Genomic DNA, 15,018 nt, shown 5'->3' with positions numbered 1-15,018 from the left:
TCCTCCGCTTTAATGATTTTCAGTATTTACATAAAGATATTTTCAGAGCTTTTCTCCAAGTTTGTTTAATAACTCATGTCTTTGTCTGAACAAAGCTGAGAGGCACAAAAAAAAAAACTCGGCTTCTCACTGAAATCACGCAGAGAAGGCATCAGTGATATTTATTATAATGTTCATCCAACATGTGACGCCAGCCACTGATGCACAGAGTGAATACAGAAAGATTTAAACAACTTATTGCCGTGGATCTGACTCTCAAATAACTTGTCCAGCTTTCGCAAGTCTGACCTTAATAAAGAGTAAAACCAGCTTAAAAGGAGCCCAAATGTCAAACCTCACACAAAAATTGGTGAAGTCAGGTATGATTTATCTTTATGCATTCCCTCTGTGTAACAGCCTACAGTGAAACCCCAAGCGTCTTTAAAACCGTGCATAAAAACATACATTTATGCAATGAGCTTGCAGGCCGTGTCCTGAGAGAGGATCAGAGCTGCACAACCACAACGCACCTCACATTGCACTCATTTCTCCCATATAGAGGTTACAAAACAGGAAGAGCAAGTTCATGTGTTCTCTCCATAACAGATGTGCAATAAATTCTGCTCATATGTCGTACACAAATAAAAAAATCTGGCATGTCAGTGTAACACAGTGCAGGTCAGTAGAAAATTGAAATTAATCCAACAGCAGTGGCAGGAGAGGTCACAAGTTTTTCATACAATTTTACAAACAGAACAAACAATAAAAATGTCCAACGAACACAAAAACAGGTGATAATGCAAGGAGCAAGAAATCAGTCAAAGCAGGTGTAAAGTTAACGTTGCTGATATGCATTTCAAAAACCACACAGACCACGAACATCAGTGTAAACAAAGTCAGCCCAGAGGCTGCAGTTCAGGCTTTTCCTCCTTTTTACAGTTAACTGTAACCACACAGAGCGCCGGGTTCACGTCAAAACCATTACCACAAACATGTCTGCGTTTGAAGAAAGGGAATTATGTACATGAAAACCCTTCAAGCATCTTTTCATAATTTATCAAAATTCCACAGCACGCATTTCACGTATACTGATCAGCTTTGCTGTGATTCGTTTGCTCTTTTCTTTAAAACAGGCTGCAGCTGCACTCTGAAAGAGCTTTCAAAAGACAAAGCTTTAGTGTAAATAATACATCAAACATGGTGGAAGACACTGTCCATTAATGTTCATTTCTATACCAACTTAATACAATCAGGTCCTGGTGATTCATTATTCTATTTTAAAATGTGAGCAGAAGAGTAATACTAAAAAACAATAAATATTGTAATGGGGGAAGAGTGAAAGTGAAAGAGTTCCTCTTACTGTAAACTGACAGTAAAGCTGTTTATGTTAATGAACTCATGTCTGATTGCATGTAATGTACAATGCAACAAAGTGGTGAACCTCGCTCCATCCTCGCTTGTGATCGACTGAGCCTTTCCATGATGCCCCTTTCACACCCAATCATGATGCTATCACCTGTTACCAGTGAGCCTGTTTACCTGTGGAATGATCCAAACAGGTGTTTTGGGGGCATTATTTACAAAAACCAATGAAGCTGATGAGTCTTTAGACTGTTTTCAGTTGAGTATAAGTATAGTATAGTAAGTGATCACAGTGTCTGAACTATTTTGGAATCGGCGTTGTGCTTGGAGAACTCCACAGACATGACATAGTGCCTAAAAGCAGGAAACATTAACGGGGATTTTTACAATATGTACAGTTATTACATCGTGTTGTTGACAGCAGTAACTGCTTCTCAGCTACAGTGGCCGGTCGCTAGACAGTGTAAAGGATCTTCTTCTCACTCATTTCTCTGCTTCTACATTCCACCTCTGTCGCTGACCCCTGAGTTTTCCTCGATGCATTCATTCGTTAGTTGCCTCGGTACGCTACGTTGGTGAAGGTGGAGGTGGCTCCTTTGTACAAAGGATTGTTAGCCTGCGAAATGAAAACAGAGATAAAGCTGTTTAAGTCAGTCTCTCACTTGATATCCGAATTTTGAAGGACAGTTTAGACTTCCCCTTGCGAGGGCGGCAGCCATGTCCTGCTGTCACGTCGTAGTCTGGGTTCAGTCTGTCAGTTTCTGTTTTATTTTGAAGGTTCCTGTTTTGTGTTGTCTTGTGTGGTGTCTTGACTTCCCCATGTGTGTGATTGTTCATTTTGCAATTGAAGCACTCCATTGATCCCTCAATGAAACGCTGTAAATGCTTTAATTCTAATTATTTCTCACCGTATCCCATTTGGCCTTTGCTCTCTCCTCCTCAAACTTGGCGAACTCTCTGCGGTCGTGGATGGTGACCAGCAGCTTCCAGATGAGCAGGCCGACAAGGCCCAGTAGCAGAATGGCTCCGGCCACCGCCAAGAGCACCACCAAGATGTCTGCACCTTCAGGACACTCTGAGAGACGAGAGACAGGGAAGGGGGCAGAGAGAGGGAAAGAGCTCATCTCCAGTGTTCCATGATGTTTGTTAGGAGGTATGAAGTTAAGCAACCAGTGCAGTCCAGTGTCAGACACGCCGCTGCTCAGTGATTCAGCACATCATCTCTATGTATCTGGCTGTGGTTGATGAACGATGATGTGTTCTTTTCCAAAGAACACATCACTGGATGCTCTGTTCCCCTGCGGCTGTAACCTGCCAGAAACAGGCCGACCTAATAATGTACCTCAATTATAATGCTCAGTGCTCTGGCAGTTTAAATACATGCACTCATACAAGCACACAAACTCTCACAGTACCTGGCTCTTTCACCACAAACAGAATGGATTTGCCACTTTCATCCTCGTAATACTGGAAGTGCTCCACGCAGTCGTTCTCATCTTTGTATGAGCAGTTCACTGCGTTGCTATCGTGGAAGCCTGTGGGATAAAGATGGCAAGAAGAAGTGATTTTAAGAAGCAATATATCATCCTGTTTATAAGTGCATACTGTTGGATCACAATGCATGTATCAATGCTGCTTTCAGGGACATTTTGCTCATGATCGGCAGCAGGAAAACAACAGTGAACAACATCATGACAGGTTAAAATCAAAGTATGCAGTAAGGAGGTTAAAGATGGATGAGTTCTCACCCAGTTCATCCACTACTTTAATTTCATCTTTGCAGATTCTATTGCAGCTGTTGTCTTCAGCGTACTGTCCTCTCTTGAAGTGCTGACACTCAACGCAATGCCTGCAAACAGAGTCCCACACCTTTATCCAGTACAGTGTGTTTACCATTAATGCTGTTTGATAGCAGTGCATGGCTTAATGTGATATGCAAAGGGTGGATAAAGTATTAGAAGCCCCTCACAGCACAGCTCCATTAAGATGAACCTGTGAAGGGTGGATATCTGCTGACTGCTGTGGCTTTGACCGTTCTCAGCTGTGCATGAAACCACACCTGAGTTTGTTTGAAATGTGTGGGAGCAGTTATCCAGTTGTTATCATCCTGGAATGTGGGAATGTTATGATGGAACGATGTTTGCACTGCAGAGTGCAGCCGGCCAACTTAGCCTCAAATTCTTTGCCAAAGACTGTTTTCCCTGCTCGGGGCCTCTGCAGTTTGGTCAGGTGACTAGTTAAGTGGTCGGCACTCAGCAGATACTGACCAATGTGCCGTAAAATTTCCTCTCTGAAGAATCAAAAGTCAGGAGCTCACTTTTTAATGGTGCAGGAATCGGGACAGGTGGGGCATTTCTCGCAGGTAGCTCCGTAGGCGCCGGGCTGAGTGCACTGACAGACCCCACACTCGCAGTTCCCCCGGCCGCTGCACAGCAGGCCGATGCTGGACATGCAGGTGTCTGTGCGTGTGGAGCAGTTGCAGTTTTCTCCTTGCCAGCCAGCGTCGCACTGGCAGAACCCACAGCTACACTTCCCGTGATCTGAAAGAATCAAGTATGAGGAGGTAGATGCGGTCACAGTCCTTCAAAATATTCTTTCATTTCACATCAGGGCGAAAACAAACCTGTAGATTTATTTAAAACTGTCGGATGCTTGTGGATGTGTTTGTAGATTCTGCAACCAGGTTATTACTAATATTAGGTGTAATGTGTAATGCTTATTTACCTAATACTTTTAAAATGAGAGTGTTTTTTAATGATAATTGATGGATTAAGTGGTTTATTTAAAAAGAAAAAGCCATTTGGAGTGGGTCATGTACAAGTGAGCTTTTGCTGCTCTGTTTGTCTGCTCACATGACAAACCTCTTTAAAACAATGCGAGTCACACAATAACTTGGTAGCTAATTGCTCTTCAATCTAATCTTACTCAGAAAGAGACGTTACGCATATCTCTTAATCATCCCTACTCGGACAAAGGCAGGAAATGTCCTGGGAAAGTATGCACTAATGATTCTCCATCTCCTCATGGGCACTACAGATGCACTTCCTCAGACTCTGCTGAAGTTTAGAAGCCCGGTCATTCTAGGAACAGGGTTACAGTGATGTAACCGTTCACCGACAGAATCCGGAGGCGAGCTTTTCTCCCTGGATTACAGAGAGACACCTCACATCAGCACAATAAGCTACCTCAGAAACAAAGGCAGAGCCCCAGAGACCGCATCATTCTTAGCAGGAAAGCAAACAGGATTTGGCACTGGATGACTAAGAGCCAAGTGAATGAGTCACAGCCCAGCTGGGTCAGACTGGGGGAGGGACTGGTCATGAAATATCACAGAGGGTCCAAGGGTCCCTAATTCCAAAGCTCAAAACAAATCATCCGCTGTTGTAAACTTGAGAAAACAATTCCCCAGACTTCGCCCTGTCTACCACGGCTTCAGTTTTAGATTGTGTTTATAGCTGTGATGTGATCAGATGCTGTCACTGCCGGTGCTGTCACTTGTTAATGGCTAATAGAGTCACGTATAAGGCTTAGCAATGCAATCACTGACTGATCTTTCTTACTTTGTCAACAAGTTAACAAAAAAAAACTTTGAAAAGAAGGAAAATCTGTGATACCTTTTGCCAAAAGATGACATTATCATTGTAAGAATGGGTACTTTTTGCAGTGTGGTGCAGTGGCCTTCTTCTTATTAGCTGTAAAGTTGATTCACACACATAAAAGGGAGTTTACATCATCCCACTCTCTCTGTGAGACTACACAGTAATTCTGCCCCATTAATCACATGTCTGGGCTTTCCAGAAGGTCAACATGACCATGATAAAAGGACAAACACAGGGGGAAAGGCAGAGCACTTGAAACAGAACATTACGCTGTTAGAAGAAGAGAGGGAACGGAATCGAGTGCAGTGGGGGTAGAGCTGGTGAAAACAGACGTCGGGCAAATCGCCAGCAGAGGAATGCAAACTTTCCTGTTCTCTCTTCCCTCATATTTTTGGGCCCTGGAGCTGTGCTTGTTGAGTCCTGCTTCCTGGTCCTGCACCGATCCCACAGCCTCTCGGCAGAGGAAGAAATGCAGAGCCACAGGGAATAGCACAGACGCAGAGCTGTGCGGAGCCCTGGGTCGCGGCAGCTCCAATTGAGCTGGGGCCGAGGGACGCTGACTCTTTAAAGACAGTAACGTCACGGCTCTGTTGGGACAGAAACTTAGCGGTCCCGAGTTGAGCTCTGTGGACTGTCTTACACCAGTTATGGCTTAATGCGTGTAGGTGTGTGGGTTTGGTGGGTTGCTGAGTGGGTGTCAGAAAAACATCCTCCTTGAGAAATGATTCTAAACTCCTCCCTGTTGATGTAAATTTCAGCCTGATATTTCACTCATGACCCTCCATGTTCTTCTTAGGTCTCGGTGCACCCGCAGGGGGCCCAGAGTATGTTTTGTTTAGTCTTGGATTATAAAACTATGAGGCCATCCATGCATGTTTACCTTGTTAACATCAGCATGCTAACATCTGCTAGTTAGAACCAGAGGTGGAGAGCTTGAGTCTCGAGTCACATGACTTGACTTAGACTTGAGACAGGTGACTCGAAAAGACTTGTTTAAATCAAATACATGCATTTTTCTATATATTTAGAAGTTACATTTGTTTTTGAAACATGATAGCAAACCAGGCGACCTACTGAGACATGGCAGACCAGCAGAGGCCAACACACGAGGCAGCTGACGTGGAGGGGGCCAGTCCTAAAATACTAACATCTGGATTCAAGGATTAATGTACGACGACTGCAGTAAGACGAGAACAGAGGTGTGCAAGGTCTGCAGCTCAGAAATCAGAGTCTTTTTAGGGAAGATATGAGCTGGTCAAACTCCAGAAAACACACTAGGCTCACAGGCTGAGTCGTGGCCCAAAAAGGTGGAGAAAACCTGAGCTCTCTTAGTTCCATTTGAATCAGATTTAGCATGCATAGATAACATTTGCTCGACTTAATGTACATAACAATGAGAGAGCAGTTTCATATTTCTGCTATTGCTCAGCCCCCCTCCCTACAGGCACAGGCCCAAACTGCTGTTACATGAAATTACCCAATGACAAAGGCTATTAAAGTTTTATCACAGTGATTGAGTAACTGTGCACTGAACTGTGCAGACTTGTAAAAGGGAGTGATAGCGCATCATGCTGCGCTGCTGTGAGCGCTAAGACCACCACTCAAACAGTACACACGCCAAGTTTACAGGCCCGACAGAGGACCGGTCATTTGTAAGCATTCCTGTTTATGTCTAGCAGCTACATCATGCAGTTATTTACACGTCCTTTACAAGCAAGCAAAGATTTAGAGACTAAAGACTAATAAATGGAGCTGGGTTTTGAGAAGGCTGTGAATTCTTGATTTGTCAAGCTAAGTATCAGAGCGCTATGTAAACCGACTGAGGTGTTTACAGACGGAAAGTGACTGGAAACAACCATGTTCCAGCGATGACAGACGATGCATCGGTGCTGGGAAAAGGAAGGGAAGGGCAACTATATCTTTCCTGCTAATGATTCACCCAAATTTAAAAAAAAGGTAACAATCTAGCCACGCAGGGAGTTTTGAGACTTCTGCCACCATCTGAATCAGCTGAGGTAAACGGTGTTTAGTTTGTGGTGCTCACAGTAATGAAGATTGCACTTAATTCACGTGAGTGTGTGGTTTGACCCTGAGGATGATTGGTGTGTTGTGCATCAGGAGCGCCTGTTTCATAGCAAGATGTCATACTTCAGAGAGAACTCGCACCAATCAAAAACACGCACTCACCAGAACACAGCGCCCCTTTGAAGCGCAAGCAGTTGAAGTCGTCACATTCGCAGTATTTGCCCCACACCTGACCGAACTCATTCGCATGGCAGGAGCACTGTCCGCACAAACAGTCGCCTCTCCCGCTGCAGATCGGGCTCCCGGGCTTCGGGATGCAGTTGGCATCATCAGACGGACTGTAGTCCTCCACTGAACACTCGCATCGCGGGCCCAGGCGACCCGGGTGACACTGGCACACGCCGCACTCGTAGGTCCCGTTGCCGTTGCTGCAGACGGAGCTGTTGGCTTCAGCCTTCGCTTCACAGTCGCAGCCACAGGCGAAGTCGACCGTGACCTCCAGCGAATCCCTGAAGCCTCGAGGTTTGATGGTAAAAGTGCGGCTCTTCTCTTTGGGGCAGCCACGCAACTGAGCCTCCACGCTGAATGACACCTGAAGAGGGTGAAATGTCCGTGACAATCTGTGCGTTTGGATACCAGGTGTGCACATCAGCACCTCAACTGATACGTACTGTGTCTCCAATCTTGAGGCCAGAGCAGGACTTCACTCCAGGGATGACTTCTCCATTTGTGCAGGTGGCATTGAAGGAGAGATTCAACTCGTCTGGGACTCCCAGGAGCTCCAGCTCCACTTTAGAGCGGATTCTCTGCTCGACATGAGGTTATTTATCGGAGGTTCATAAGTTAAACTGGGTCACTTTTTTTTACAGATGAAACAGATTACGACATTTGCATGTTCGGCTTATTGTCCTAAATTTAGAAGTCCCTTACCGCATACGCCTCCTCAATCAGCTGAATAACATTCCCAGAGTCATCGGACAGCGTTCCCACAGTTGTGCCTGGAATGAGCTGACTGTACTCCTGGAAGACAGACATGGCAGCAAGATGACGACCCAGATTTGTTTGTTTGTCTTTTATATGAGGAACTTAAAAAAATTCATGCGCTGGCACAACCAGTGCAGTTGGTTTACCTTGTAGAGCGGCAACACATAGCTGGTGACGGCAAAAACTAAATTTATATTGTTTTCAGACATTTTCTCCGTCATGAGCGCCAGCGAGGGATAGTCCTGGAAGACACAGGAAGTAAATTGTTTTTAATGGAAGCAGATTTTGTCCAACCAAACCACAGGGAATGACTCGTGTACTTAAATTTCTGGCTTTACCAGGACGGTAGATTTGTTGTAAATGTTGCTATCGTCAAGGTGACATTGTCCATCATTGGGCTGCACAATTCCAGCTATACGTCCATCCAGAGCGATGTGAGTTTTGGCGTCGGTGGTGAATACCAAGAGGTGTGAGGCATCCGCCCGCCAGCCAATCCTCTCCTAAAGGTGATGGACACAGAGTTAAATAAGCAAAGGAAAGACTAATCCGTGTGCGTGGACGCACTCAGTTTTGCAAATCGGCGAGCATGTGTGTGTGTGTGTGTGTGTCTGTGTGTAAGTACATTTTCGTACCTTGCACACCACAGCCTGCATGATAGCATCAAATCCACCCTCTGGAGCATCTCTGTTTCTAGACACCTGCTGTTTCCTCACCTCCTCGGTGAAGCGAGCTACCTTCTCCGTCAGTGACAGCACATGCTTGAACCCGAACTGAGCCTGGCAATTTTGACTAATTCTGTATGAACAGACGAATGTGGGAGAGGAAATCAGCGAGGGAGAAAATTAATTTTAAGTTGTTAAACACAGCTGGATGGACCTTTTTAGGAGATTATAAAGTCTCCACCTACCCAAAGCAGGGGTTTGCCACTGCCTCCGGAGGGTAGGTGTACATGTAAGGGGACGTGGTCTTGTCCACGAAGGCTCCGAAGCCCATGCGCAGGTTGCTTGTGGTGCGGCCCATGGTGGTGGCGAGCTCGTTGCCCAGGGTGACAAGGCGAGCCAAGTCATCCTTCATTGAAAAGGAGAGATCCATCAGATAGTAGAGGTCCACGGGGTAATCCTCCACCTGTTTGACTGACACGGTGAACTGCTTGGTATCACCTGGGAGGGAAAGAGTGGAGGGCCGCAGAGAGGGACAGGTGCATTGTAGACTGAATTAGATCGAGTTAAAAAGTTAAAAAGATTACATATTAAATAACAATAAAATCTAGAAATCATGCTCAAGATGTGCAACCAGATCTGGAGTGGCTATCACTGCATGTACAACAGTAATGGTCCTTGGTGTCTGTTCTCTTTGGGGTACCAGTGCGTGATGTCTGGTTGAGTGTAAAAGTACCTGGTCTGAGTACCATATGGAGTTTCTGAGGCTTTATCTGAGTGACATCGTCGGCGGTCCCTGAGGCCCTATCGCTAAGCGGCTCGTCCTCAGTAATAGTCAGGGTGCTGGAGGGAAACTCCACAGCCGCGTCACTGCACCCCACATTCAGCAGATTTTCCTTCAGGTCACAGCGGGACACGCTGGATCCCCCCTTCCCCAACTCCTGGAACAACCACATCCGATCTGTTAGGCACTCAGTGATGAAAGATAAAACCAGTCAAAGAAAGGGATTGTCAGGTTTGAATTTAGGAGATGATGCTGATTTTCCATCCAATGGCAGGCTCAGGTATCTCCCAAGTATGGGAGCCCAGAGGCCAACAAGTTTTCCTCTTATTTTAATCTCATCTAATCGGAGGCTTCAGTGTTACACTGTTGCGTGTTGAGAATAACCATCAGAGAAAGACAACAGGAAGAATGCAGTTGGGAAACAGGGCTTCTGTTCTGACTTGCTACATTGAGTAATTAATGGGAGGCGCGAGCAGACACTTTGTGTATGTATATGGTGTTTTTACCTCCTGAGAGCACCACGCACAGCTCGGGTGAACGGCCAGGCACTGCTGACAAGTGGTGACTCCTTGTGACGTGCAGATGTTGGAATCTGTGATAACCACAAAGACAGAAGTGGAACACAAAACAGATTTCCTCACTGAAGAAGTGGCACAGATAGATCTTACTGCTGACCGCACGTGAAAAAGAAATGAATCAATTGTGCCATGCAGCTCTCCACAAACCGATGATGAAGTAATGCAGGTGCAATGACAGTGTGGAGCATTAAGCTCTGTATACAGAGCTCAGCGCTGCACATATGCTGTATGTGTGTTGTTTGTGTCTTTCCATGTGTTGCTATGTTTTGACATAGTTTCAGAATAGCCGCCGGAGTCTTTCACAAGAGAAACCTGATGTGCAAATATTTAAGCACTTGATCGCGTTCCCGTGCAGTTTGCCCATAACAGTAACAATGCTAATCCTCATCATGCTTTCTGATAGTAATTTTCCCATATTTGTTATCTTGCATGGCCTGTGCTCTGGGTGTGGTGGCTCACCAGTGTTACACACAGACGCACAGTCACCGACGTCAACTTACCTCCGTGAGAAGTGTCAAATGTGAGGAAAGAAAAAAGCAATCTGACAGAATATATAGAAAAAGATTTCATTTGACTCTTGAAGAAGTAATGGAAGGCTTCTGAAGTAGACCTACAGTCAATACGCACATCTGATGGAGCAGTTGAACGCAGCACGCAGTGTGAGGCTCTTCAGATGGTGCAGACTTTGCAGAAAAGTATGTCACAGTGTTTTAGTGAGTTTTTGAGTTTACTGAGGAAAAGTAAAGCCAGAGATTAAACACTCTGCATTGTTTGCTGATATTGAAGCTGATGATGAGGCTGAGGGGGCCCGGGGAGCCTGTGGAGGACCCCCGGTCATCTCTAGTGAAACACACCCCGACTCTTTTCACTCCCTTATAAGGAAAGGCGGCGAAAGCTCCGGCGGAGCAGCAAAACTCCAACCAACTACACCCTAATCGCTCCATTAGAGTCAGCTAAGAGTGAATTATTCTGTTTTCCGTTTGAGGGCATTGCGATGAATAAGTGTGATCATCAGCACCTAAACTGTTCGTACCTTCAAAGATGCCCCGCAAGCCGGGTGGAAACATCGCCCGAGCAGGTGAAACTTTTCAAAGTGAATAAAAATCACCTTACCGACAACGTTTGATGCCGACGATAAGAGGAGAAACAGAAGCATCAGGCGCGGTGAAAAGGCTCCCATGGCTGCAGAGGGACGGAGCCGGCTCCTCGTGAGACGTGTGAGCTGCGCGCGGACTGCTTCACTTCCAAACTTGAACGCCTTTCCTCATTCGTGACTTGACTGAACGCACGTTGGGTCATACGGCTTTGGCTTATTCACCAAACTCTCCATCCTGCTGATGTGTGATGTGTCAGGGAACGGCTACGTTTACGACATGCTGACACTCGTTTCTTCTTCAGTAACATTTTGATCAGCTGAGGGGAAACTCAGCAGGCAGGAGCTGGAGTCAGTGACAGCTCATTTAAAGTCCTGGAAACTGACAGTCAGATCAGTTCAGGCGGACAAGTAACCTGAAGAGATCTGAATCTTAAAACAAGCCAGCAGTGTGTTTCACCTGTAACTCTTAAAGGACACGATGCGAACAACTTGGCAGTTCACCATTTTGGCATTGGTTTGCAAGAAATTAATGTGTTTTAGGCAAACAAACTGAAACTTTTGCGCACCTTGTCACAATATAAAAAAAAAACTTAATTATAGTATATAAATTAATAAACAAATAAATCGTTATTTTTCTTTATCTCCTGCAGGGTCATTCGACCATTTATAGCACCGCATTAACACATTCTCACCTTTTTCCAGCCAAGAACAGCTTTGTAGCACGGTGGAAAAAATAGCACCCATCAACACTAAAGGGCATTCAAGTATATTATTTGGTTATTTATAAGCACAAACCTCTTAAAAGCTCAAATATGGTTAGAATAAGTATAGAAGTGGACCAGCAGTGGAAGAAAAATTGAAGTTGGTTTAATGGTCATATAGGAGATAAGCAGCATTTTGGACACCTGCATACATGTGATTAGCTGCTTATTGATGTCGTGCTCCTCTCACTACACACAGGCATTATTTAATGAAGAATAAAAAAATAGCTTATACAGTAACATAAAACCCTTTGCATGTTAACCTGATATAATGTGCTGAAGTTCAGCATTTAAGTCCATGCATGAGCTGCAGGAAATGTGCACTTAATGTAAAGTAAAAGTGGAACCCCTGCCCTGAATATCCATTTAGATCCCTGGCCTCAAAACGAATGAGTCGCCTGAAAGACTTGAGCCAGCAACATGTGACAGAAGGACCCCTAGTGGGAAAATATGTAAAAGAATACAGAGTTCATCCAGGTGATGGCAATCAGCCGGCATTTCTTATTCTCTTAGGGTCAGGAAGGACTGACTTTGCCACAAGCTATTGCTGTGAAACCCTTCCTCTCTAAATGTATGAATCTGATAAGTGCCAGCCGCTGAAAGCCTCTTCCCATTCCACCGAACGATGGAGCATGCGGGCATCTGCCAACTTCTCAAACAAGAAAAAAGGAAATAAAAAGAAAATGAGGCAGAATATGGGATAAAAGATTGCCCTCCAGAAATGAATTTTGGGGGGCGTGTGGTGGCGGTGTGCGGCGGGTTTGTAGAAGCAGACAATGCTTCTTATCTCTGCACTTGTCCATTTATTGAATCTTTATCCATGTGCCCTGCTCTTATTCTTCGCCTGGTTGCTAAGTTACTGCCACCCGTGTCCAAGAATTGCCGCTAGACGAAATGACAGAAATAGAGAAATAAGTAGAAAAGCTATAATAGTCAACTGTTCTGCTGGCATTAAGCTCTCAGTGTGGGCGGATGGTGCAGGTAATACACTGTGGGCAATCAAACCCCATCTCCACTATTGACTGATTTGGATCTATTGGCAGCAAAGCCTTCTGAGGCGACCTCCCCCACATATGAATGGTATTTTGGGAAGAGCACAGCGCTCGTTGTCCTTAGTAAAAAGCCAGAGACTGGGTCAGATGGCAGCCAATTAAGACTGAACAAGAGGAAAGGAGGGGGGGGGCTAGAGGAGGATGACAGGGTCCTGACCTGTGTTACAGATCTATCTGAGGCCCTTTAAGCTTCTCACTGAGTCTGAGAACGCCGTCACAGAGAGCCAATATCAAAAAATGCGATCGCTTTCAGACAAATCAGTGTTTGGTTAACTACAACAGGCTTAGCCTTTCCTGCTCCGCTCGCTTAGCTGGCGAGAGGGAGGGTCAAGTGGGGGGATATGAGTTTTTCTCAGGTGAATGGCTGACCGGCTTATGAAATGTGACCTGGAGTGGCTGACAAGGGACAATGTGTATTTGTGTTGTGATGCTTTGCTATCTGATCTGCCTCCGCCTCCTTTGGTCCCTCTGGATCTGCAGCTTACATTTCCCTCTCGCAGGACGGCAGCTTATATGTGGAGGAAGTGAAAATAAATAAAGGACTAAACGAGGACATATGAGAGGAAAGAGTGCACGATGGCGTTTCTGTTCTTGTGTTTTTGCGTCCAGACTTCGCAACTGTGGGAAGTCTAATGCAGCCTGCTGGTAAATGTGAGAGAGGCAGCTGGAAAGAAAGACGCCGAAGGAACAAAGAAGACAAACTGGCTGAGTGTGGCAAATGAAGGGACGCAACAGACAGACAGAAGTATCATGGTAGCCTGCATTACTGAGGTGTGGAGATGTCTAAATGGAAATGAGGTTAATGGGTAGCGGCTGGTGGAGTGCATGAGATGTCTGCACTGGAGAGACAGAGCAGGGATTTCTTCAATTAGATTCATGAAATCTGCTATCTGCTTCTCAAACAAACAGATTCTCACCAGACATTCAAACACACTCAGGCTGCAGTAGGTGCCCTAAGAACACACACAGACACACACTGTCTAATATCCCCCTGCAAATCAAAGCAATGAAGTCATTATCTCCTTAAAATAACTTCAGTGACTGATGGTTGCTTAGTGTGGGGTTGATGTGGGGCACCAATCTGCTGTAGCGCTGCGTCGCTGCAATCTGTATCAGAGTGTAATTAATGACTGTATTTACCTCTGCGTGATTAAGAGTCCCAAAGGTGGCAAACCCTGTAAGATCAAAACATGACCTCAAACGCCTTCCCTGGGTTTTGTGGTACCTGGTCTCTTCATATTTAATCCCCCAAACCCACTTTTTAATGCATACTCTACTCACCGTAGTGTTTGCTGGCATTTAATTGCGCACACACTCACTCTCCAGCACACACAGGGAGGTGGTGGCGGCGGCGACGGCTTCCTCGTAGCCCTGCGTGTGCTTTGATCAGCTAATAAAGGAGCATCATAGGAGGACTCTGTCGATAGAAGAAAGGGGAGGCTGCTCCCTCTGGGGCGGAGGGGCTCGGGCGTGTCCACCCTGAGTCCTGAGTCATGTCAGGCCCTGTGGCAGCACCACAAAAGAAAAACGATGTAGGGGTAAGGAGGAGAGGCGAGGTGGGTGGGGTCAAACACCACCTCCTTGTTGCTAGGGATGTCTTCACTTAGTTTGTGTTGCTAGGCTGCCAATTCCCTCATGTTAAGTGGAAACGTCCCCCCCCCCCTCCGTCCAGGCACCTCATGGCTCCCTCCCTCTCCTTCTCCTCTAAACCAAAATAACTTCACCAACCATCTGTCACTGGGCTCACAGGTCTACTGTTGCTTAGGAACAAGTCAGACACACATTCATGTCTATATGCATCCTCATATGAATATATCATCATATGCAGTCATACTAACAATAACCACTAGTTACAAACATGTCTCTGCCTGCGACCGGTGCGTCAGTGAAGTCTGCAGCACTCACAGCAAACCCTCAATCTGATGCTCCAAAGAGCGAAGCGATAAATCAGCAACAGGTTCTTCAGCTCCTGAAGCTTTCAGAGGGCAAAACTTCTTGAAAGACATTAAATAGTGACATAAAGAAAAAATGTGATAATTGCTTCAGAAGGGCAACGCGTCCATTGAAGTGTCCTCCTCCTTGACTCGGGAAAAACTTTCTTCTCATTTGTAAATTCTTTGAAGTTTTTGCAGCTGAAAG

General features: G+C 45.5%; 1 protein-coding gene across 1 annotated transcript; it reads right to left on the bottom strand.

The window, feature by feature from the left end:
- Window positions 1-124: 124 nt before the first annotated feature.
- Window positions 125-11,272, bottom strand: itgb3a (integrin beta 3a). Its single transcript, XM_070980922.1, has 15 exons — window positions 11,084-11,272; window positions 9,899-9,984; window positions 9,345-9,549; window positions 8,857-9,109; window positions 8,582-8,744; window positions 8,288-8,449; window positions 8,096-8,191; window positions 7,896-7,985; window positions 7,637-7,771; window positions 7,128-7,557; window positions 3,659-3,881; window positions 3,090-3,190; window positions 2,757-2,876; window positions 2,250-2,416; window positions 125-1,957 (listed from the first exon to the last, which is right to left on the bottom strand). Exons 1-15 carry the CDS (start codon window positions 11,148-11,150, stop codon window positions 1,892-1,894), a joined length of 2,364 nt encoding a protein of 787 aa, XP_070837023.1. The 5' UTR covers window positions 11,151-11,272; the 3' UTR covers window positions 125-1,891.
- Window positions 11,273-15,018: the final 3,746 nt, after the last annotated feature.

This window comes from Chaetodon trifascialis, chromosome 15, assembly GCF_039877785.1.
Source record: "Chaetodon trifascialis isolate fChaTrf1 chromosome 15, fChaTrf1.hap1, whole genome shotgun sequence".
NCBI classification, from domain to species: Eukaryota; Metazoa; Chordata; class Actinopteri; order Chaetodontiformes; family Chaetodontidae; genus Chaetodon; species Chaetodon trifascialis.
This window is presented reverse-complemented; position numbering and strand designations above follow the sequence as displayed.

Bases quoted from the DNA above. Each gene is read 5' to 3' on its own strand.
- itgb3a (XM_070980922.1), bottom strand. From the start codon at position 11,150: ATGGGAGCCTTTTCACCGCGCCTGATGCTTCTGTTTCTCCTCTTATCG. The intron at 7,986-8,095 runs GTAAACCAACTG...TCTGTCTTCCAG, and splicing joins ATGTGTTGCCGCTCTACAAG to GAGTACAGTCAGCTCATTCC. The intron at 7,772-7,895 runs GTAAGGGACTTC...CATGTCGAGCAG, and splicing joins TGATTGAGGAGGCGTATGCG to AGAATCCGCTCTAAAGTGGA.